This window comes from Peromyscus leucopus, chromosome 19 (genome assembly GCF_004664715.2).
Source record: "Peromyscus leucopus breed LL Stock chromosome 19, UCI_PerLeu_2.1, whole genome shotgun sequence".
Taxonomy (NCBI): domain Eukaryota; kingdom Metazoa; phylum Chordata; class Mammalia; order Rodentia; family Cricetidae; genus Peromyscus; species Peromyscus leucopus.
In genome coordinates, this window is record NC_051079.1 from 1,243,007 (window position 1) to 1,267,731 (window position 24,725).

General features: G+C 43.2%; 1 protein-coding gene across 1 annotated transcript in view; it reads right to left on the reverse strand.

Moving 5' to 3' along the window:
- Nucleotides 1-7,645: 7,645 nt before the first annotated feature.
- Nucleotides 7,646-24,725, reverse strand: part of Abhd3 (abhydrolase domain containing 3, phospholipase) — a 45,871-nt gene continuing 28,791 nt past the window's right edge. The window contains exons 5-9 of the mRNA XM_028876696.2: nucleotides 19,497-19,609; nucleotides 14,381-14,554; nucleotides 12,016-12,064; nucleotides 11,772-11,937; nucleotides 7,646-8,469 (exon numbers count right to left, since the gene is read on the reverse strand). Coding sequence (XP_028732529.1) covers nucleotides 8,291-8,469; nucleotides 11,772-11,937; nucleotides 12,016-12,064; nucleotides 14,381-14,554; nucleotides 19,497-19,609 — 681 coding nt within the window. The 3' untranslated portion in view covers nucleotides 7,646-8,290. The remainder of the gene's footprint in view (nucleotides 8,470-11,771; nucleotides 11,938-12,015; nucleotides 12,065-14,380; nucleotides 14,555-19,496; nucleotides 19,610-24,725) is intronic.

The window sequence follows — 24,725 nt, forward strand, 5'->3', positions numbered from 1 at the left end:
TAAAAACAGCATGGTTGGTCTTTCACAGCTGTATTCTACTCCTGGTACCGAGTTTATTTAGGACATATACATACACTTTGCAAAGAAGTAAGTAATTCTTTTTGAGACATGGTTTCTCTACATAGCCCTGGCTGTCCTGGAACTTACTATATAGACCAGGATGGCCTAGGATTCAGAGAGCCACCTGCCTCTGCCTCCTGAGTGCTGGGATATAGAGGTAAATAATCTTAATTATTCTTATTATTGCAGAATCCTTTCCTGTCTCTGTATTTTGCAAAGCATAAAAGTATTTAAAGTATTCCTATGTTTGGGTGGTTTAAAGGCAGAGCCAGAAAAAAAAATGTCTCTAAGGTTTGGTATTGGGAATAGATCAAATGGCAGTTGAATAATTCCCAACTTTGTAACACACTTAAGAAAAACAGATGTCCCACACCTTAAATCCCAGCACTCAAGAGGCAGAGGAGGAGGATCTCTGTGAGTTCAAGGCTAGCCTGGTCTATAGAGTGAGTTCCAGGACAGCCAGGGCTGCACAGAGAAACCTTGTTTTGAAAAAACAAAAAAGAAAACAAAGAAAAAAAAACAGAGAGCATTAAAAAAGTCAGATTATTCCTGAAATAGAGCTATTCATTTAGAAATCAAAACAATAAAAGAAATTATATGCAGTAACTTTTACTGTATTAGTCAGTGTAGATATTATAATGTAGGGAAATGAGTGTTAGTGCTTATTCTGTATTTGCCTTGGTCTTAGAAAAAGTGGGGACCAAAATGCTGTCTTTTTGTGAGAACAGGCACTAAAGCAGCACATTTCCTGAGAATCCACTGTCACCTGACCTGGCATGTTGTCTTCATCTATTCCAAATTAAGTTCTAGGATGTTGAGAGCTCACCTTGTGACAAGAGCTATATTAGGCTAAGAATAACTGTGATTTTTTTTTTTAATTATCACTTTACTCTGAGAAACTGCTTCAGCAGTTGCTCTCATTCAGGGAGAGGTTGAAGAAATCTGTGATCTCCTCGATCCACCAAGTGACTTCATAATACTCATGTCTAGTTCAGGAGAATTGGGTAGAATTATGGCATATTCTGGTCTTCTACCTTAATAAGTATTGCTAAAATTTGCCAATCACCATGTTAACGGGTTTACATTTTTTGGAAAAAATTTGTATTTATTATTATTTTATTATTATGTGTGTGTCACTCATGCCAGGGTGCACATGAAGGTCAGGGGTAGTTTTAGGGAATAGGTTCTCTCCATCTACTCTGTGGGCCCAGGGACTGGATGCAGGTTTAGACTTGATGGCACATGCCTCAACTTGCTGAGCCATCTCGATGGTCAAGCTCCACATTGTTTATCCCATTCAACACTCACAGCTCTTCTGTCCATTCTAATAAGATGTTACAGTGAAGTGAGAGCTGACATTGAAATATAAGATCCTGTCTTTTTGGTTTGGAGATGTTTTGTGTTTGGGGTTATAGGTGTATACCCCATTAAACCCAGATGAAAGTAGTGTGTGTGTGTGTGTGTGTGTGTGTGTGGTGTGTGTGTGTGTGTTGTATCATTTGTTTCTTGGTTGTTTTTGAGATGGAGTCTTGCTGTATAGACTAGGCTGTCCTGGAATTCATGGCTATCCTCCTGTCTTAGCCTCCCAAATGCTAGGATTATAGGCACAAATCACCACACTGAACAAGATACTGTTAGTTTGGTATTGGAGTTAACTGAACAATTGTCTGTTTACTAAGGAGTCTGGCTGCATTGCATTGCTTGGCAATACTACAAAGCATTCACATTCATTTGAATTTCTCACATTTTTCACGAGTGTTTAACTAGTATTTGAATATCATTGTCTTGGTTTTCTCAGTCTTCTACCCCAGCTCTTCTGCTTGCCATGTTTCTTACAGTCCTTTGAATTCATGTTTGTATTTTAAAAATAAACAATGAATATAATACATTTTTAAAAGTTCTTATTATTTTTGTGTGCACGTGTGTGAGCGCATGTGTGCTGTGGAGCATGTGTGGAGGTCGGAGGAGCGCTTTCAGCAAGCTGTTCTTCCCTTCTGCTGGTGGGGTCTAGGCTTGAACTCAGGTTGTCAGTTTTGGCAGCAAGTCCCTTTACCTGCCGAGCCTTACACACAGTAGAGAAATGAAGACACAGTCTCCACCTGTCTCCTCTTCCCCACACCATATCAGTGGTAGCATTCAGGCATCTGCACTGGCCTGTCCCTAGGGTCCTGACAGGATATACCTCAGCTGCAGCCGCTAAGAGCACCCCGTGTGCGTTCTCTATGTTCCCTTATAAGAGGGAGGCTTTACCTAACTCTCTCTCTCTCTGTCTCTCCTTCCCTCCCTCCCTCTCTCTCTCTCCTCCTCTTCCTCTCTTTCTTGCTCTTCCTCTCTTTCTTGCTCTTCCTCTCCCTTCACTTTCATCCACAGGTACCGGTCTCTGCCCCCTTCTCTCCCTCCCACTAAATAAACCTCCTACATGGGCCCTGTTGTATGGCATGACTCCTCGCCACTTTTTAAAACACACCACTTGGTGCCATGACTTGGATAGGCTCTCCGGGCAGTCTGAGACGTGCTGGAACCCTGGAACTTGGTCTACCCACGACGGCCCTCCTTTCCTACTTAAGGGATCACTGGGACTCTCCATCCAACACCGACGAATGGGAGGGAATGAGGCTTTGTTCTCCAGCACAGTCTTCACCTGTTTTTTCTCAAAGTCCTGGTACCAGGTGACTGTGTCTTACTCAGGCTTTTAGCCCATGGCCCCTGCTTTTTGTGGATGATGATCCACCGAGCAGCCGGTGCCTCCTTGTTGCTCCTTGCTGAATTTCTGAGACACTAGAGATTCCAGCCCTTGGACATTCTCTACCTTACTCATGGAAAATGTGCCTACCTCCATATCTAGCACCCGACTTAAGGGCTTGAACTTATCTGCCTTTGCAGTCGAACTTGGTCCCATACTCCTTAGACACCAATCAAAATGGTCGCTTACCAGCGCCCATACCCTGGTATTTTACAGGACCTTTGCAATTCCTGCCAGGGATCTGCTAGATGGAAGAAGGTACCCTACTTGCAAGCTTTCTCTTATCAATAGTTGTGTGTGGCATGTTTGTTTAGTGGCATACCTTGGCAGGGCCTGCCAAAGGTACCCACTTCCCACTAGGACCTTATCTGCCTGCTCCACCCGAAATGGATATGCTCTCTTCCACTGTAACAAACTGCTTTCTGATTCACTCTCTTCCACTGTAACAAACTGCTTTCTGATTCACTCTCTTCCACTGTAACAAACCTGCTTTCTGATTCACTCTCTTCCACTGTAACAAACCTGCTTTCTGATTCACTCTCTTCCACTGTAACATCCTGCTTTCTGATTCATCAACAGCCTTGCCTTCCATTCAGTACCAACAATTGGGTCCCTGAATGTGAGACTGGCCTCAGTATTTCTTGGACCAGGCAGTCAGGGAACCAAGAAAGAATTCTCCACTTTCTTTTTCTTTGCTCCAAGACCTGCTTGTGTCTGTCTGCTCTCTCTCTAAATGTCCTGTTTGCTGCAACGTGTGAGCTGAATCTGAGATAGAGAAGCCAGCTTCATCTGGCTCAGCACACATCAGTTTTCCCTCTTTTAATTTAACTTCTGGTGTGTGTGTGTGTGTGTGTGTGTGTGTGTGTGTGTGTGTGTTTTGAATTTAACCTTATGTGTGTAAATTTAAGCTGGGTTTAATTCTGCGTGTATGTGTATGAAACTTGGATCCAACTCTATGTACATGTGCTTGTAACTATTGTTTAGAAAAACGTGTTTCAAACAGCAGCTGTGTGGCTTTTCTTGGCTGGTGACCCCATCATGTTATAAGCAGCTCTATGGTTGTCAGACATCTTTTGCTGAGGTTAAAGAGTACACTTCTTAGTCCTAATGAGCTCTGTTCATTGTATCTCTTTTTAAACCAAGAAAGCAGCAAGCCTCAAATATTTTGACTGCCCTCAGGAATCAATCACCTGTGTCTCCTGGTAAATGGAATAGAAGGAGGGTGTCAAGGTGATGCTGTACTGATGGGAAAGGAACCTGTGCTTTAAGGCCTCTTTATGTGAAGATAGGAAAGCTTAAGTGCTGATAAGGAGAAAGTGATTTGAGGTGTATAAAAGAATGAAACATGTTCCATTTTTCTCTCTCGCTCTATGTTACTGTTCACAACCTTGATACTGATGAAATTCTGATAAGCTATTAATCTAGCTTTGGTGGGGTACTAAACACTATACCCCACCACTATAGTATTATAGCCACAAGCTCAGGATTTAAAATTCCCTTTGGTTGCTTTCTAATGTGTCTAAAACTTACCTCTTTTTGTAAACTCAAAGTTCTTGTGAGCTCTAGGGAGTGGACTTGGATTCACCTCGAACAACATCTTGCCAGGTCCAAGAGGCGCCTGACAGTTCCACAGAGCCTGGACAGTGAGGGAAACAGCCAGCTGCCCCAGGACATGGCCAACATCCAAGTTTTCTTAGGTCCCCCAAAGATGATCAATGCTTGCCCCGGGCCAGCAGGAAGCAGTCCTGAGAACACGGCACCCTCATCTCCTGCTCCCCCATCACCTGTTACCCCTTTCTAACTCCTCACCTTTTTATAATACACAAAAGGGAGGGGTGTTAGCATTCAGGCATCTGTACTGGCTGCCTCCAGGGTCCTGACAGGATGTGCCTCGGCTGCAGCGACTAACAGCACCCTGTGTGCATTCCCTAACTCCCTTATTAAAGGAAGGCTTTGCGTCCCTCTCTCCCTCCCTCTCTTCCTCTTCCTCACTCTCATCCCCCTTCTCTCCCCTCCCCTCAATAAACCTCCATCATGGGCCCTGTTGTACAGTGTGACTCCTTCCCGCCACTTTTAAAAATACAACAGTGTCCCTAATTTTTCTGTATCGTTTGTGGAATTTCCTTGTGTGTTAATTTTGTCCCATTGCACACATTGCTTTACACCCCACTTTTCTTTTTACCCTAACATCCCTTTATACCATCAAAAATGCCAAACACTCCAAATAAATCTCAAAATAAAAAGTTTGAACCTTTATTTATTTATTTATTTATTGGTTTTTTGAGGCAGGGTTTCTCTGTGTAGCTTTGCTGGGACTCACTTGGTAGCCCAGGCTGGCCTGGAACTCACAGAGATCCGCCTGGCTCTGCCTCCTGAGTGCTGGGATTAAAGGCGTGCGCCACCACCGCCCGGCTGAACCTTTATTTTTTTAAGACAAGTCTCCTGTGGCCCACATGGAAGGAGAACTGACTCAGTTGTCCTGACCATAACACACTCACCATGGCACTCAGGCGCGCCTCTCTCTCTCTCTCTCTCTCTCTCTCTCTCTCTCTCTCTCTCTCTCTCCCAAAATTAAGTAAAATAAAATAAAAATTAAAGTTCTATCAGCTAGGAGTGGGACTTTGTGAGCCCCTCCCTTGTCCACAGTTTTGACAGGCTTGACCTTCTGCAGGCCTTGTGCACACAGTCACAGCCCTGGAGTTCCTTGTGCACACAGTCACAGCCCTGGAGTTCCTTGTGCACACAGTCACAGCCGCTGGAGTTCCTTGTGCACACAGTCACAGCCCTGGAGTTCCTTGTGCACACAGTCACAGCCCTGGAGTTCCTTGTGCACGCAGTCACAGCCGCTGGAGTTGACGTGTGCCATGGCCTGGTCATGTGGGGAGCGTGTGCGGTTCTGAGTCAACGTGTGCTGTTAACACAAGCACTGTCGTGTCCAGGAGCCTAGCTTCACACCGCTCGGGGGAACTGGCAAAGCCTTCCTTGGGGGCCTGAGTGAATGGTGACAGGGGGCAGACAGTGTTCACCACGGCCTCACCACTCATGTTTGACTGCTCCTGTCTAGGGGAGCTAAACCCGTTTCCTCGATCCAGATCTCTACCACTAACCCTGTCTCTATTTATCTGTAACAACCCCCACTTCATTATTCAGCTGTATGATAAACATGCTGAGCTTCTGGGACCCTCAGCTCTCCCATCAGAGCTCGGGGTCCATCCTACCCCAGTTGTTCTGTTAATCTTTCCTTCAGTTCTCCTGTGCGCCCAGTCAGGTCAAGGCCTTGGCTGTGCACAGCCGCCGCACACTATTTTGCCACTGGTCTCACAACCTTCCCACCACATGATGGTCCCTGAGCCTTGGGAGTAGGGGCACTATTGGCAGTGAGTGGCCACTGGGGGAGGGAGAGTTCATTCTCTTTGGATGCAGACCCTGATAGGCTGTTCATGTTGCAGTGGATGGCCTTAAACTAAGCAGATTCGCTTTAATCACAAAACAACAACAACAACAACAAAAAAAAAAAAACCAAAAACAAAACAAAACAAAAAACCAACACATTAGGCTGGAGAGACGGCTCAGTGGTTAAGAGCACTGGCTGCTTTCTCAGAAGACCCAGGTTTAATCCCCAGAATCCACACGGCAGCTCACAACTGTAACTCCAGTTGTAGGGCATAGGACACCCTCACACAGACATACATGCAGGCCAAACAACAATGCACACAAAAAAGGCAAGAGTGGGTACAGAAAGAATTGAAGGGAAGAAGTAGGGGCAGATTTGATCAAAATACATTATATTCATGTATGAAATTATCAAACAATGAAAAAAGTTTTGGAGTTAGACATGGTTACAACTTTGTATCCCAGCTACTCAGGAAACCAAAGCTAGAGGCCTGAGAGCCTGGAGTCAGCACAGGCTACATAATGAGACATGTCTTGATGGCGCACATCATTAATCTCAGCCTAGGAGAGGAGAGCTGGTGGATCTCTGTAAGTTGGAGGCTATCCTGATTTACATAGCAAGTCCTAGGCCAGCCAGGCTAGACAGACAGTTTTGGTAACAATGGCAGCACTGCTGTTAGGACCACAGAAATGGTACAACTTCTATAAAAGGTCATTTGCCAATAACTACCACATTACTGTTTTGTTTTTTTTCCTGCAGTATTGGGAGATTGAACTTGAGGCCTTGGACGTAGGCATACACTCTACAACTGAGCTAACTAACCCCCTGATGCTCAAATTATTTTTATTTTTAAAGTTAATTTTAAAAATCATCACATATAGTGTGTGTGTGTGTGTGTGTGTGTGTGTGTGTGTGTGTGTGTGTGTCTTGTGATACCTCTCAACCCAATTCAATATCCTGTAGCTGAACGTGTCCCCTCCACTCTTGGCAGAGGCACACGTGGTTCAAGCTGCTGTTGAACAACCTCCATAATGCTGGGATTACAGACTACATGCTCAGCCACATGCTCCATTTTCTATAGTTCTGGGGATTAAACCAAGGTTCTCTGCACGCTAGGCAAGCAACCTACCAACCGATCTGTGCCCCAGCTTGGAAAGTGTTAAGTGGTGTATGACGTCAGCCTAATTCTGCAAACAGTGAAGTGAAAAGTGTTCTTGGTAATATATTCATGACATTATCATTAACATACTTTTCAGATATTATGCTCTGGGCTTCTCTTTTCTTTGAGACTATATAGCCCTGGCTGAGTGGAGCTCACTACAATCTAGGCCGGCCTCACACTCACTGTAATCCACCGGCTTGTGGCTCCTGAGTGCTGAGATTAAAGCTGTGTGCTACCATACCCAACAGGGCTCTACTTTTGTAGATAAAAACTCACAGAGAAACAATTTAAAATGATAGAATTTATTTTAATATAATGATATACATTTGCACATGTACTATTTTAAAAATAAGCATGTAAATGATAATTATAAAACATAAGTCAGCCCTAATTCAATATTATCAGAATAAGTGAGCAGGCATAGGAGTCAGGCTAACATTGTTGCATTTGCCCTTTAAAGTCAGAACAACACTCAGTGCATTGCTGTCCGCCCTTCCTCAATGTTGTGTTATCATGAATGCCCCTCTTATAACTTACATTCAAGTCATGAAAGTCTCTCAACAGTTATTAAAGTACTAGTAAGTCACTGAACTGAGTAACCTAAAAATACTAGCCTAAATTAAAACCCTGAGGAATTAAAATCTTTTACACAATAGTTTTGGTTAAGTGTCATTCATGTTTGTAAGGACTACTTAATTTAAGGTCATACTTGGTAAGGCAGAGTAAAAATAAGATCTATGACAGTTACAATCTAAACTATCTTTAGTTTCTTGCTACAAAGTTGTTTTGTTTCCCTAGGAAGTAGTTTTGCACAACACTGGACCTCTTCACCATCTTCTGCCGCTTATCAGCTTTATCCTCAGTAGTTGACATTTGTGCACTAGGCTGAGGGGCTTTAACAATGGTGGCTCAGACTTCACGCACCCAAGAACTACATGTCGGAGAGTTCATGTCCATGCTCAACCATGGCCTGCACAAACTGCTTGAAGACTCGATCCATGTAAGTGCATTGCCTAGGCCAGATTCCCTCCAGAAAACCAATATGGCCTCCATAAGAAGTAAGGACCAGAGCGACATTAGGGTTTTGCTTAGCAGTTTCTATTGGGATAGCTTGAGGAGTTAAAGCAGTAAGATGGGGGTGGGGGGGAGGGGTTGGTGGTAAAGTGGTGGGGGGGAGAGAGAAGAGAGGTCATTAACATTTTTCATTAGGAAACGTATACTTTATCATTTCTAATCAGTAAGAACATCATTAAACAAATAAATGGAATGAGTTTGACTAATTTATACCAATCATCTATATTCTTATAATAATCCATATTTGCAGTCTTGTACTAAATGATTATTTTTAAAAGAACCAATCTAAGATTTTATATAACCTAAACACACGGGCTGTTTCTCGGCTGTGAGATGGCTCAGCTGCCGAGGTGCTTGCGTCTCCTGACAGACTGCGTTGGCTCTCTGGGACCCGCATGGCAGTGCCAGAGCTGACTGGGACCCCCACACGTGTGCTGTGGCACCCACACTAGTGCATGGACCCTCGCACAAACACATACAGAATATCAGATAAAACAAAATACAAATACAGGCTGATTCTTGTTTTGAGAAATTAAAACTAAGCTAACCTTTGTGAGAGTTGTAAATCCATTTTGTGTAATTTTGATTATATGTGAATCTAGATTTTTAAACATGATTGGTAACTGTACAAAGGACTTGAAATCCCAAATGTGATATATACAGTAAAAGCAAAGATATCAAAAACAAAAAGAAATAAAATTCTGGCCAACAGTAATGCGTGTCTACCTTCTGTTGCTGAGACATTTAAGACAGGGTAATTATTTTTTTCTATCTTTCTGATTTTCTGTTTACACTCAACAGAAACGAAAAACTTAATTGGAAAATAGAGCTGAAGCAAAACACAGTAATTCACTAGTAACGGCCGTGTTTGCATGCCCTCTATCCAGTTAACTTTGAGCAGAAAATTCAAGGGCATGAATTAAAGTTACTTTATTTTTTTCTCCTAGGCTTTAGAGTTCAGACAGTGAAAAATAAAGAGTGTGTGTGTGTGTGTGTGTGTGTGTGTGTGTGTGTGTGTGTACGTGCACTTGTGCACAACCTCGTTAGTGCTCAACCGAAGCTCATCCACTGGGTTCCACCCCAGCACTCTGAGTGTCTAACCCTGACTGCTACAGTCATTTCAGAACAAAGGCTCGACCACACTGCGGTCATCGTGAATGATGGCGGCTGCCTGTTCCCTCAGGCTGCAGACAATTGTCCACTATGTGATAAGACTATTTTAAGGGCCTGGGGAAAAAAAGGAAATAATTGAGTTCAAACTTCACCCTAGTGTGTCAGGTTAAGTGTTGGGAATCTCTTGTTTGTAGCTGAGGCAGCAAAGGCTAAGAATGGGTGGAGAAACATCAGACCTTATCCAGTGGAATTATGGGAAGCAACCTTGTAATAGATAACTACAGCCAGTTTCATTTTCTCATCTATACCTAAAGGCCCAAAGTGCCAGCTATTGAAAATCACCTCTGGAAAATTCGACCTCCCAGAGAAACGATGGGTGATTTAAAATATTTGTGTATATTGGGATGTTCTAAAACTTTACAATGCATGTGTTAGGGTTGGGATCTGGGTAATTACGATGTTTAGTGGTGACTGAACTCAGGGCCCCAAATGTGCCAGGTAAGCACCCTACATTGAGCTCCAGCCCAGCCCCAAATAAATGTTTTTAATTAAGTATTTGGAGAAAATGTTTAAAAGATTTTTTTTCTTGAGGTTCTGGAGAGATGACTCAGTGGTTAAGATAAGAGCACTGGTTGATCTTTTGAGGACCCACGTTTGATTCCCAGCTCCCACGTGGCAGCTCACAACCATCTGTAACTCTAGTTCCAGGAGCTATGACTTCCTCTTCTGGCCTCTGTGGGTACCAGGTCCAGACACACAAGCAAAACACCCAAACACATTAAAGTTTGAAAACTGATTTAAGAAGATTTTTTGAGTCAGGCATGGTGGCTCACACCTGGCATTCCAGAACATGGGGTGGAGGCAGGAGGATCAAGAGTTCCAGGGAAGCCTGGGCTACACAGTGACATCCTGTGTTGACAACAGCAAAATCATAACCATCCTTCAGCCCTCACAAAACCGTTAGAGGTCAAGCCTTCTGACAAGAAGTTTGTAAGATTACTTTCAATAAACAAACATGTATGCTTACTGCTGTTCTTTCTTATTTATTTTTTAAATCAGGAGGCTTCTTTTTAAGATTTATTTTTATTACTTTAAATGATGTATGTGTAGGACGGATATGTACACATGAGTGAACTGCCTGTGGAGGCCAGAAGGTGGTGCTAGACTGGAGTTACAGGTGACTTTGAGTTGCCTGATAAAGGTGCTGGGAACTGAACCAGGGTCCTTGACAAGAGCAATACATGCTCCCAACCACCCAGCCATCTCTCCTGCCCAAATGCTATTCTTAAATTAAGAGAGTATGAAAGTTAATTTTGGAATAATTTTCTTCCTTACTGTATCCAGTAGAAAAAAAAAAAACTAGACTGTTTTCCTTTAGAAATAAACTTTTGGCACAAATTTGCTTCCAGCATAGAAGTACTCAAGGACATTGTGTTTCTAAAGTCTCAAGTCCTCTTCCACGTTAAAGGGGAAGAAAAACCCCTACTCCTTTTGTTTTGGAACTCCAGGAAAAAGGGCAAACAATGCCAGTGCCCTCCCCAGGCAAAGATGCTGGAGCACCATCTGTTTCAAGGCCTTGCATTTGAGAGGAACCAAAGGTTATACACGCGAGAACACACTATCAGTTCTAACTGGGCCTGAGTCTCTGACAGCAGACAGGATCCTGAAAACACTGACCCTGTGGTCTGAAACACTTTGATACTAAGTTATAAAGCTAACTTTTGTTTGCTGGTTTTTATGTTTTGAGATAATGTCTTCCTGGCCCAGCCTGCTCTTCAGCTTGTTAAAGTTCAGGCCAGCCTCAAACTCGCTTCTTCTTCTTGCTTCAGTGTCTAAAACGCTGGGATTATAGGCATGGAGCTCCACACCAGGAAGCATTTTAATTAAAAAAAATCATAATAGAAGACACTGTATAACTGTTATATTTTTATTATCATAGTTCCTTGTAAAGAACACTATTTTAAAAGCTAACCGGGAACCGGGGAGATGATCGGCAGTTGTTGCTCTCCCAGAGGACCCAGGTTCAGTTCCCAGCACCTGTGTCTGGTGGCTCACAACAATCCGTAACTCCAGCTCCAGGGCACCTGTTGCCCTCTTCTGGCCTCTAGGGCCACTGACACACACATGGCATATACTCACATATACACAGAAATAAAACTAAAAGATAGGTCTTTGAAAAAAAAAGTTAATTCACTCCAAAGTGTGTAGACAGATGGAGTTCTTACCATGGCTGGGTGAGAAAACATCATCCACAGCATTCAGGCACAGCACTGGGATTCCCACGGACTTCAGTCTGCGGTTTGGACTGGCATCCATGTAATAATCATCAATTGTTCGGTATCCAAACATGACTGAGGTGAATCGTTTATCAAACTCTCTAATAGACTTAGCCTGAAAAGCAAATCCAAACTGAATCTACTCTTGGAGTCACAAGAGGAAATAAAAATATTAGGGAAAGCTACCCCTTACCTTCATGACCTGGTCCATGTCAATTTGTTTGACAAACATATGCTGGTGCCTGAAACAAAAGGAATTTCAAACTAAAAATTAAGATCACCTCTACTTCAGTCATATCTAAAATATATAAGAGCAGGTAATTAAACAGCCTAGTACAGGGAACTAAAATAATATCCGCTGGACCAGTGAGATGACTCAGTGGGTAAAGATGCATGCAGTCAAGCCTGATGGCCTGAGCTCAATTCTGCCCACATGGTAGAAAGACAATTTCTTTACACAGACTGTTCTCTGACCTACACAGCATACTGCCCACACGAAGTAAGCCAGTAAAAGTGTAATGAAAACATTTTAAGTTTGCCTAATCTCTCTCTCTCTCTCCCTCCCTCCACCCCCATGGTGTTTGGTTAGAGGACAGTTTTGGCACAGGTTCCCATTTTCTCACCAGGGTGATCAATGTATATCCATCCTTTGGCAGTGACAGAGATTGAATTTAGCACCTGGAACATGACGCCCATATGTTGTAATGCTGAGCTACATCCTTAGGTCCTCAACTAATACTTTAATCCAAATGATTCTTCATTTTTCTTGCTACTGTTCTCATTTCAATGACCAGGCCAGTGATGGTTAGCACTGCTATAATAATGACACAATGATTGTGTGGTATTTTTAGCATTAAATCATGTTTATATTTGTCAATTCATTTTAAAATGCGTCGTAGGGATATAGTTGGGGCTGTAGAGGTTGAGTATGTGCCCGGCATGTTTGAGATCCTGGACTCAGTCCCCAGCACTGAACAAACAAACAAACAGTAACGGCCATTAAAGGAATAAAACAGAAACATCTTGATGCTCTGTGCTACCATGCAGGTCTTCACTGTTAGAAGATGAACAATTCCAGAAAAACAGATGCAAAGACATTATTTTGAAAATATGAGAATCATGAGCTAAGAATATATAAGACAGAAATAGAACTGTATTCTATTTCTTTCTTGTTTTGAATACATTTTCTTAAAATTGAAAAAAAAATCATTTAATTTGTGTTCATGTGTGTATGCCACAGTGTGTGTGTGTGTGTGTGTGTGTGTGTGTGTGTGTGTGTGTGTGTAGATCAAGAGGGAATCTGTTCTCTCCTTCCTTCACCATGAGTCACAGGGATTAAACCCTGGTTGTCAGGCTTGGTGGCAGGCACCTTTACCCACCAACACATCTTGCCATTTCACATTCTTCCATTGCTAAAACACACCACACTTGTAAGAACATGCTTAAGGAGCTATATTATTCAACATGTGATGGAGATGCTGTGAAAATATGTTGCTCTCATTGGTTGATAAATACAGCTGTTTGGCTTATGGCAAGGCAGCTTAGGGCAGGCGGAAAATCTAAACAGAGAGGAGGAAGGCGCAAGAGCAGAGGAGACGTTGTGTCAGCTGTCGCCATGAGAAACAAGATGTAAAAGTACCGGTAAACCACGAGCCACGTGGCAAAGTATAGCTTTATAGAAACGAGTTAACTTAAGATATAAGAACTAGCTAGCAAGAGGCCTGCCATAGTCGTAGTTTAAAATTAACATAAGCCTGTGTGTGTTTATTTGGGTTCCAGCAGGTGTGGGACGGCGGGTGAGAGGGATCTGTCCTGACCACAGGCCAGGGGCCCACAGGAAAACTTCCAGCTACAAACACGGGACACTCCTTTTTTTGTGAGACAGCGTCTCTCTATGCAGCCCAAACTGTCCTGGAGCTCACTATTTAGACCAGGTTGGCCTTGAACTCAGAGATATGCCTGCCTCTGCCTCCTGAGTGCTGGGATCAAAGGGGTGAGCCACCACACCTAGCTACACAGGACATTCTTAACACATTACCTGAGAAAGAATTAGTTTGGAAAAGGCTAACCACCAGAAAATCTAAGGAAACAGCCCAAACGTATCACCAAACACACTCTGCACTAATGTTGCAGTTTTCTGAATAATTGAGAATAGCAACCTTCAACGCAGGGTGGGGGTACAAACAGAAGGAATGCATTCTGTCTTTTTTTGTTTGTTTGTTTTCAAGACAGGGTTTCTCTGTGGAACAGCCCTCGCTGTCCTGGAACTCATTTTGTAGAACAGGCTGGCTTCAAACTCACAGAGGTCCAACTGTCTCTGTTTTCCAAGTGCTGGGATTAAAGGTTCACACCACCACCACCCAGATGCATTATGACTTTTGTCTATATTTTTACCTTATAATTTTTGGTATGCATTCATAATGTAGAGAGTATCTTAGCAGTATGAAATTTTAGAGTATAACACTACCAGTATATGTGTATTGTTTATACAATAAATTTATTACTTTACTGAGTCATGTAATCTAAACTGGTAACAAAAGGCTTTAAACATGACTTACTTCTTAACTGAAGACTGGAGGCAAGTTGTCAGGTAGTAATTAAAAAGCAGCCAGTTTAGTGGTTTCTCCAATGACTCTGAGCAAGCAAAAGTATTCCAGCCAACTGAAAATGTTGCAGCTGCCATCAAAGGAGTTTTGGACCCAATTTTACCCAAGTAATTTAGAAGCAGCATTCTAAAATGGCAAGAAAAAAGATTTTGACTGGCTACATCTCTCAAAAGTTCCTTTCTAACCATGCACGTCACAGGACAAGGCAGACACCAGCAAGTAACCAATGCTCAGTCTCTTTTTCTTTTTGAGATAAGATCTCAGGCAGCCCAGGATGACCTTGAACACTCAACTCTGTAGGATGACCTGGACTGCCTTAGCCTCCCAAGAGCCGGGTCTGTGCCATCACCCGTGACCACTGCTGAAGTCCTGCGCACTGGAAGGGTTTCTTTGTTCTTTCTCATAGTCATAGTTTACCGAGTGGTTCTCAAACGCGGCTGTGCACTGGGATCACCAGGGACTATGTGAACTACTGGTTTCTGACTTCACGCCCTGAGCTCCTGAGTCTACTGGTCTGGGTGGTCGGTCCCCTGTGTGCCTATGCACCTTGCATCCCACGGCGAGTCTCCAAAGCACGCTACAGTCCACTGTTAGACTTTCTGAGCTGTGGCAGAGCATTTGGCCCCTAAAGTTACTGAACTTCTGTTCCTTCCTATGTTTCTCTTATTCTATCAATTTCTTCAATTCTAGCCAAGCTCTATTTGGATAAGAGGGACAAGAGTTGAGTTTGAGTTAGCGCTCAATGGCTCAAACTAAGAAGGGTAACGCCCTAACTCCACCTCCCATTATATCCTCCGTACACAGCTTCTTCAACAGACTAGGCTCTAAAGTAGGAGAATGGATAAAATACTTCCTCGTTACCTTTTACAACTCAAATGGTTTACAAGGACAGGAAATTTTATTTTGTTTGTTTTTTTGTTTTTTGAGACAGGGTTTCTCTGTGTAGGCCTGGCTGTCCGAAACTCACTCTGTAGATTGGGCTAACCTTGAACTCATAGAGATCCAATTGCCTCTGCTTCCCAAGTGCTGGGATTAAAGGTGTGGGTCACCACTGCCCAGCTTAAGGGCAGGAAATTTGTATGAAAAGTGGACATCTGGCTTTTGAAAATAATTTTTTTGAAAAAATTTTAAAATAACATTTATTTAGTGTGTGTGTGTACATGTATGTACATTCTATAGCAAGTTTGTGGAGGCCAGAGAACAATTTGAGGGAGTCAGTTCCTTCCTTCTATGTAGATCCCAGGATAAAACTCAGGTCCTTGGGCATGGCAGCACCTGCCCTTGTCTACTGAGTTGTCTTACCAGTTCTGAAACCGACTGCTCTTTTTTTTGAGACTGTATTTCACTGTTTTTAGCTGAGGCTGGCTTGGAACTTGTCACCCTCCGGCCTTAGCCTCCAGGAATGCTAGAATCACAGATATGTTCCATCACATGCGATTTGAAAATGACCTTTTATAATGACTCTATGACTTGCACACAGTGCTGTAGTCACAAATCCATTTGAAGGATGCTTCTGTCCTGTGAAGAATTCATCCTAGGGTTCTCATATAGTACCTTGACACTTCAGCTGGAGGTCAGACAGTGTCCAGACTGGTAAAGTACACAAACCAGAACAGCTGGAAAGGATCTAAAGCAGAAAGACCCTGCAACAGGCACAGCCAAATCTTTAGAGGCAATTCAGGAGTGCTAGAATGTGAAGATGCTACCTCAAAAGGTCATTTTACATGGAAAGAAGGCCCCATTTGTTCACCGGTGGGGGGGGCAAACACTACAGGGGTCTAGATGGAGAAAGAACTCATGGATGAAAGGATTTAAACACCAAAGAATGGATTTTATTTGGCATCTGTATTTCAAACTATATAATTCAATAGCAGACACAATTGGGGAAATGTGAACACTTAATACCCACTGATACTTAAGAATACTGCTAATCTTGTTCAGGTATGTAAGAGTACTGGGCCTTTTAAAAAAAAGACACAGGTGTTCCATTTAGCGTTACCAACTGAAACATTAATATAACGACTTTCTTCTGTGTGCTCCACTCCAGGAGGTGCTGTGAGACAAAGCTGATACACTGTGTAGAAAAAGCAAGATCCTATCCCCTCTCCTTGCTCCAAAATCCACCGATCTGTTGTCCTGCGATAGGGGCTTCATCAGACACTAAGGTGAGAACAGAGTCCACACTTACGGGCTCACAGCCAAAAGGCCTAGAAGTGATTCAACCAACTGATTTATTATTCTGAGGAGCTAGGAACTGAACCCAGGGCCTCCCATGTTTTAAACATGTGATCTACTTAGTACCATCTGAAATAATAATGATTATGAGGTTTGGTTAATAGTAATTGGAGTTGGGAATGAACTGGAGAAGTGGGTGATATTGATGAAACAAGATTACCCACAAGCTGATAATTACTAAAGCTGGGGGATGACTGTATGCAGGAATATTCTTATTTTCCATTTCATGTGTTTGGAATTTTCTATTCATTTAAAAAGTATTTACCAACTCACTGGGAGAGCAGAATCTGGGTCTAGAGCTGCAGAGTTTCTTGACTTAACTCAGTTCTGGCTCAAAGCCCACACTTGGCCCCAGGCATCGCAGGCACTGGGGTGACCCCAGTCCATGGCTCACTGGGCATAAGCCTCTTGCTTAGACTCTGCTTTTGCCAGCTGCATCTCAAAAAAGAAAGAGGAAAGGAAGAAAGTGCACCCACTTGGGGACGCGTCACAGTGCTAGGCAACTAGAAGGTGTGACTCCTTCAAATAATTCACAAGACATTAATATTCAGCCAGCTGGAAAAGCTAATCTAACGGTCAGACCCGGCCTTTGGGCACTGAGGCTTCAACGCTGGATGAATAAGCCTTTCCCAAGAGCTTCTGAATTGACAATTGGGGCCTCTTTATGTAAGGGCTAGCTAGCTTTGAAAAAAGTCATGGATTTATATGATTAAGGGAAAAAGTTCAGCCTTCACTCTGTCTTTTCAGGCTCACTCTGAGGCTGAAGGAAAGAGACTAAAATATGTCCATTAAGCACAACCTGGAGTCTCTGCTTGTTTCCATGCTGAGTCAGAGAGTTCCTTCTTTACTGGGTCAAGTCAGACCTTCCATGCTAATGTAAGGGATGGATTCTCTATCAGAATCTAAAAAGCTCTGGTCAGCGCCTACTCGGCAGGGCCTGTTGTCCATGTCCACCTTTCGCTTTCCAGCACGTACACTCTGAAGATGTTCTGAAAACTGAGATGGTAGATACATCCAGAATAAAGCTAAAAAAAATTCTATTTTCAATGTTGACTGGCTTTTAAAAAGAGGTGAAAAAAGAGCAATTTAATTCTATTTTATGTATGTAAGTGTTTGCCTGCATGTATGTCTGTGAACCATGTACGTGCAGTGCTGGTGGAGGCCCAAGAGCTTGTGAACTGGAGTCATAGAGATGGCTGTGAACTGGAGTTATAGAGATGGCTGTGAACTGGAGTTATAGAGATGGCTGTGAACTGGAGTTATAGAGATGGCTGTGAACTGGAGTTATAGAGAGTGGCTGTGAAGCTGGAAGTTATAGAGATGGCTGTGAACTGGAGTTATAGAGATGGCTGTGAACTGGAGTTATAGAGATGGCTGTGAACTGGAGTTATAGAGAGATGGCTGTGAACTGGAGTTATAGAGATGGCTGTGAACTGGAGTTATAGAGAGATGGTTGTGAACTGGAGTCATAGAGAGATGGCTGTGAACTGGAGTCAGAGATGGCTGTGAACTGGAGTTATAGAGATGGCTGTGAACTGGAGTTATAGAGATGGCTGTGAACTGGAGTTATAGAGATGGCTGTGAACTGGAGTTAGAGAGATGGTTGTGAGCTACCATCTGGGTGCTGGAACTGTACCTGGGTTCTTAAGAACAGCATGTGTTCTTAATTGCTGAGACGTCTTTCCAGACTCCCATAATCAGCTTTTAAAATAAAGACAAATGGTCATCTAGTGTGCCTAAGTACCAAAATGTACAATAAAATATATGTATGGTAAGATATTCTAATGAAAAGCAGTTAATTGGCATTAATCTTATAGGGCTTGGTAGGGGAAGATGTCTGTAGTTATATATATATACATATATATGTATACATATATGTATATATATGTCTACTTTTTTGATAATTTATTCTGCAGATAGGAAAAACAACATTGCAAAAGAGAATTTTTTAGTAGAAAACTTTAGAAAAATGAAATACAATAGCTTGGGGTAGAGGTACAGGACTCAGTGGTAAGTGTCTGCCTGACATGCATTGGTCCTAGCTTCAATCCCCAGCACCATAAAAATAAATTAATTAAGTTAAAAAATAAGTGTTGACAATGGTTAGGGGGTCTAAAGTCTAGGAAAATACTAGATAATAACTTTTAGATTTCTTTAAGCTCACTTTCTCTCTCTATCTACACACACACACACACACACACACACCAGTTATTAGTGTCAGATATCACTCAAAGGGACTGGAGATGCTCCACCGTGAAGCTCTTGCTGTCTCCCCAGAGGACCTGAGTTCAGCCTCCAGCACTCACAGCAAGCTGCTCACAAACACTTGTGACTCCAGCTGCAGGGGTCCAATACCATCTTCTGGCCTTCTCAGGCACCCCACCCCCAGCATGGGCATATACATACACAGACAAACACAAAATACATAAATAAAACTTCAAAAAGTTCCAAATAAACCCCAATGGAAGGGTAAGTGCATAAGCCATCTTAGCTTAACAGCATCTGGAGAGGGACATTAACAAAATTAAGTTTATTTGATTGCTCTCCAAAAGGACTCACTGCACCCTTTGCATTACAGAAGCCAGAAAATACTGAAATTTGTCTGAGCTGATTCCTTCCTGCCTTCCTTCAGCCGCAAGTGAGAGACTCAAACATTCAGAGTCAAGTGTTGAGGAGTTTGTAGTCCTCCTAGAGAGAGCCGTGAGGACTGTTCCCTTTGCCTGTAGTAGAGAAGGGGGGGGAGAGGGAGGGAGGGAGGGAGGGAGGCAGGGAGGGAGGGAGAGGGAGGGAGGACGGCTCCCCTCTCCACACGCAGAAGAGCAGAAGTCCTTACCCTCCCATTGACACGCCTGCTGCCAGAAACGGGGCCAAAGGGTACAGGCTGTGGACATGCTGGATGACCGTCTCCAAGTCTTCAGTGTTGGCACAGCAGTAAGTCCGTGGTGTCTGGACAAGAGCGCATTATTGTTAAAATGTGAGGGGAATGATTTGTAGAGTAGAAATGTTTAGTTAAAAAAAAAAAAAAAAAAAACAAGCAAGGTCAGGCAGTGGTGGCGCACACCTTTAATCCCAGCACTTGGTAGGCAGAGGCAGGAGGATCTCTGTGAGTTTGAGGCCAGCCTGGTCTACAGAGTGAGATCCAGGACAGGCGCAAAGCTACACAGAGAAACCCTGTCTCGAAAAAACAAACAAAAAAACAAAACAAAAAAATCCCAAACAAACAAGAAGTCATAAATATAAAAAATAACCTTTTGAGGGGTGGGGGTGGGGGTGGATGGTGGCTGCAGCGGCGGTGGTGGCGCACACCTTTAATCCCAGCACTTGGGAGGCAGAGGCAGGCAAATCTCTGAGTTTGAGGCCAGCCTGGTCTACAGAGTGAGTTCCAGGACAGCTAGGGTTGCAGAGAGAAACCCTGTCTCAAAAAACAAAAATAGCAACAACAACAAAAATAATCTTGGTTTATACATATTATTAATAATATATTATTATTATATATAATATCTTCTAACATATCTGTCACTTAAAATCAACATGATCTGGTAGCACTAAGAAAAAGACCTTGAATGTTCAAGGAAAGCTTGGTATAATGGGACCAGGCCCGTGTAAACACCTTCAATTAAAACAGGCGCAAACACGCAGATGTGTGAGAAAATACAGGGAAATACATTATATAGAAAAATCATGTATGCTCCCTAAAAGGCAAAATAATTCTTTATTTAAAAAAAAAAAGCCAAGCAAGCAAACAAGATTTTCCAATAATGCCATAGAATGTTAAATTCCAGGGCATGCTGGGCGTGGGGGCACATGTCTTTAATCCTAGTGTGTAGGAGGCACATTTAGTGGCTCTCTGTGAGTTCCAGGCCAGCCTGGACTACATAGCGAGACCCTGTCTGGGGGAGGGCGCTAAACTGCCACTAGTTTCTCACCAGGGAACTGTTTCCTCCACCCTGAGCGCTGTCCACCCGATGAAGAAGTGAGGTTTCTAAACACTGCCTTTATCTAGACAATGCAACATAAAGTCTGTCTCATTAAATATCTTCTATTATGATACTGTATCCATTTAGTTCCAGCTGTGCAGTGTATCTTCCAATACTGAATCAGGCCACCTAAGACTTCAGTTTTCTGTCTGGAACTTAGAATATTTAATTTTACAGTTCCTCACTCAAGGCCTAGTGATCTGTATGCAATTATTTAATGATTCTATTTAAGGCAACACTGATTCTTGTGTGGCTATGCCTACCAAAAGGAGTAGTTCTTATAACAGGACTAATTGTGTTCTTCAATCCATCTCTACAATGTGATCTGTTTTAAAATCATACCCACCCCCTGTCCAGTTGCTACTGAACTGCCCACATTATTCGTAAGAAAACTGATTTTAGTTTTAGAATATAAATTTATCAAGGAGTCAGCAAAGAAAAAGCATAAAAAACCAGAATTTCAATGTACAGTTGTTCCTCTTGTTACTGATGGATGTACAAAAATGACCAAGCGTCAAAATTTGCCTGAGAGCATATTACTTTTTTAAGAAAACAATTAACCATGAGATAAAAAGCCCCAGGAAATAGCCCCATCAGCCCCCTGGAGACCAGGGTGACCTGTATGCCCTCCTGTCATGGCTCCAGATGGGAATAGTAGTGCATGCTCCTGTAGTTGTCCGCATAAGGCACAGGGCACCCGTGATTCTGGGCATGCTTTAGAGTAGGTTAGCCAGCCAGATCTTCCCAGTGCAGAACCCTAAGAGGCACATCTCAAGTTCTCCATGGCTGGGCTTTGGACTACATGAATGAGGCTGGGCTGGGAAGACTACATGTGACACTCAATGAAGACAGATGGAGTTCATGGTCAGGGTGTCTCAACCTTAGAGGATCCCAGTTGTGCAGCCAGGGTTAGGGACTTCTGCTTTAAGAGGGAAAAAGCAGAGTGAAAGCTGGACTGAGAGCTGGACCGAGAGCGGAAGGAGCCTGCAGTGACAACGAAAAGGTCCATGCTGAGTGCTGAGAGAAGCAACTTTGGCTGGTGCTGGGTCCATGTCCGGGGCTCCCTGTGGTCTGAGGGCTGTCCTAAGTGTCCTGGGCTTTACAGGCTCATGGGCTCATGCTAAGCACTCATCAAACAGGAGCTAAGCTATTATCATTTCAAAAACCACTCAATCATTTAAGTCTGTCTTTCTCTTTCTTTCTTTCTGAGTAGGAAAGGGTTTATTTCAACTTATCCTTCCAGATTATAGTCCATCACCTGGTGTGGGATGTCTTTCTGTATGCTGTGAATATGTGTTGCTCTGATTGGTTGATAATAAAACTGCACTGGCCTATGGCAAGGCAGCTTAGAGGCAGGTGGAAATTCAAGCAGACAGACAGGAAGAGAAAGGAGAGGCAGGGAGACACCAGCCTGCCGCCCAAGAAACAACATGCCAACAGACCGGTAAGCCACAGAACATGTGGCGACATATAGATCAACAGAAATGGGCTGAGTTTAGTTATAAGAGCTAGCTAGCAAGAAAATTGAGCCATAGGCCATGGTCATGCAATTAATATAAGCCTCTGGGTGTTTACTTGGGGGACGTGAGTGGGAGAGAGTTGTCTGGACCGCTGGCCAGCCGGGACACAGGGAAACTTTCAACTACAATCACCTAAGGAAATCAGGGCAGGAACTCAAGCAAGAACTGAGTGAAGTAGAAGCTATGAAAGAATGCTGTGCCCTGGCTCATGTTCAGTTGCCTTTCTTATACAGCTCAGGTTTACTTGCCTAGGGATGGTGCCAGCCAGTAATAGACTCTCCTAAAAAAAAAAATCAATGAAATGATTCCTAATCTATACTCACAGATCAATGCCTTGTCCAGCCATCATTAGAGAGGCTTCCTCCAGCAGCAGATGCAAACAGATGCAGAGACCCACACCCAGACATTATGTAGACAGAACCCCTTGGGGAAGGGTGAGGAAAAACTGTAGGAATCAGAGGGGATGGAGGACACCAGAACACGGCCCATGGAATCAACTAGGCAGAGCTCACATGGGCTCAAAGAAACGGCAAGCACAGGGCTTGCCGGGTCTGCACTAGGTCCTCTGCGTATGTTACGGCTGTTAGCTGGGTGTTTTTGTGGGACTCCCAACAGTGGGAGCCAGTGTGTCTCTGGCTCTTGGGCCTGCTTTTGGAACTCTTTTTCTCCTAGTGGGTTGCCTTGTCCAGCCTCGATATGAGGGCCTTTGCTTTGTCTTACTGTATATTGTTTTGTCCTGTTTGGCTGTTGTCTTTTGGAGGCCTGCTCTTTTCTGAAAAGGAAACTGAGGGGGAGTGGACTTGGGGGACAGGAGTTGTTAGGGGGAGCTGGGAGAAGTGGAGGGAGGGGAAACTTTGTTTGGGATGTATTGTATGAGAGAAGAATCTATTTTCAGTAAAAAAATTACCAAAAAAAGAAGAAAAAGAAAAAGATATCAAGAAAATGCCCCATGATTTGCCTTCAGGCCAAACTGGTAAGGCTTCTAGATTCATGAACTGTGCTGAACAGTGTGAGCAGAACAGCGTGAGCAGAACAGTGTGAGCAGAACAGTGTGCATGTGAAGTGCCTGAGAAGCACATCTGACAGCTCAATCATGACCAGCTGCACTGTCCTCTGCAACTTCTCCTTCTCCCTCAGGCCAAATCCTTTCTAGAAGCTTCCTTCTAGCTCTTGTTTTTTTGTTTTGTTTTTAATTAAAAAAATTAGGTTGGGGAGTTATCATTCCCAGGTTAATTTAGGAAGTGATGGGTAACAATACAGAGTTTGTGGGCAGCGTGGACTCTTGGATCCCTGTCTTCCCTGCAGAGAAGCACTGAGCAGCCACAGCAAGGCTGAGTGGGTTCTTACTTCCTCAGAGGAAGGCCTTGGCTTTTCCTCATCCCTGCAGACTGAGAAGAAAGGAGGACAATATAGTGGAAACATCTACCTCCTGACCCTCTGCAGAGGCTATAGCAACCCCTGTGCATCCCAAGTGTAGCTCTGACCTCTTCTAGAAAGGCCTTGACTTCTACAGCTTTTTCCTATCCTAGGAAAACTGCTTACCTGAACGCCTTTTCACTGTTGCCAGTTTTTCTGGGGTAATTTCAGTTAGAGACAGTTCCTTCCAGTTTGATCTTTGCTGACTCATCTTTTGTTCTTTTTTTATGCCTACCTAAGGTCTTTCTTACTCTGGGGCTCAGCTGCACTAAAATCCTTTCTGAAGCAAGGAGAAGTATAAATAAACACAAAACTTCCTTCACACTTGAAACAGAAACCATTCACGGCTCTGTGATGGAAAGAAAGAATACCAAGGGCTCTAAATGCCAGAGGTAGACCCCATCATCAATACTGGCATCTTGCTTTGTGATCTTACTCAAGTAATTTTCAAGATGTTGGACGACTAACCTGCAACCAGAAGTACATCCTTTGGAACACACTATTTTATTGTCTAAAATATAGTTATAAATACTTAAAAAGTATTATAATTTATATAGTAACATATTGTGAGGCATTGCTGTGACAGACCTGACCATGTTTTTTTGTGCAGAGGAGTGTGAAAGGAATTTGGAATTTTATGCAAAAAAAGCCATTGAGTGTTCAATGCTTGGTGAACTGTTCTGTAGGAGCTTGGAAGGTAAGACTGTTGAGGGCTTGTGAAGTCTCAGAAGGGATGTTTAAAGACTCTATCAGGGGCATTTGTTATTTTTTAATTAAGATTCTGTGGTTCTGGTTAGCTGGGGCTGAAGAATGAGCTGTGATTAACAAGATACCAGAACTACTAAAGTGAAACCTTTGCTTTGCTGGGCTACTCTATGCTGGTTGGCTGGAGGTGAGAAATTTGAGGTGATTAAGAAGAGACCAGCATCACTGAGGTGAGATCTTCTGGGAAGTGTAAGCCAACCCTTTCCTCCCCAAGGTGCTTTTGGTCATGGTCATGCTTCAAGTTCTCAGCAATCTTCCTCCCTCAGTCTCCTGAATCCTAGGTTTGTAAGTGTACATCACTACATTCAGCTTCCACAGGTACTTCTCAAACCAATCACTCCTTGTCACCCTGGCAACCAAATGCACTGCCACTTAAGACATTCC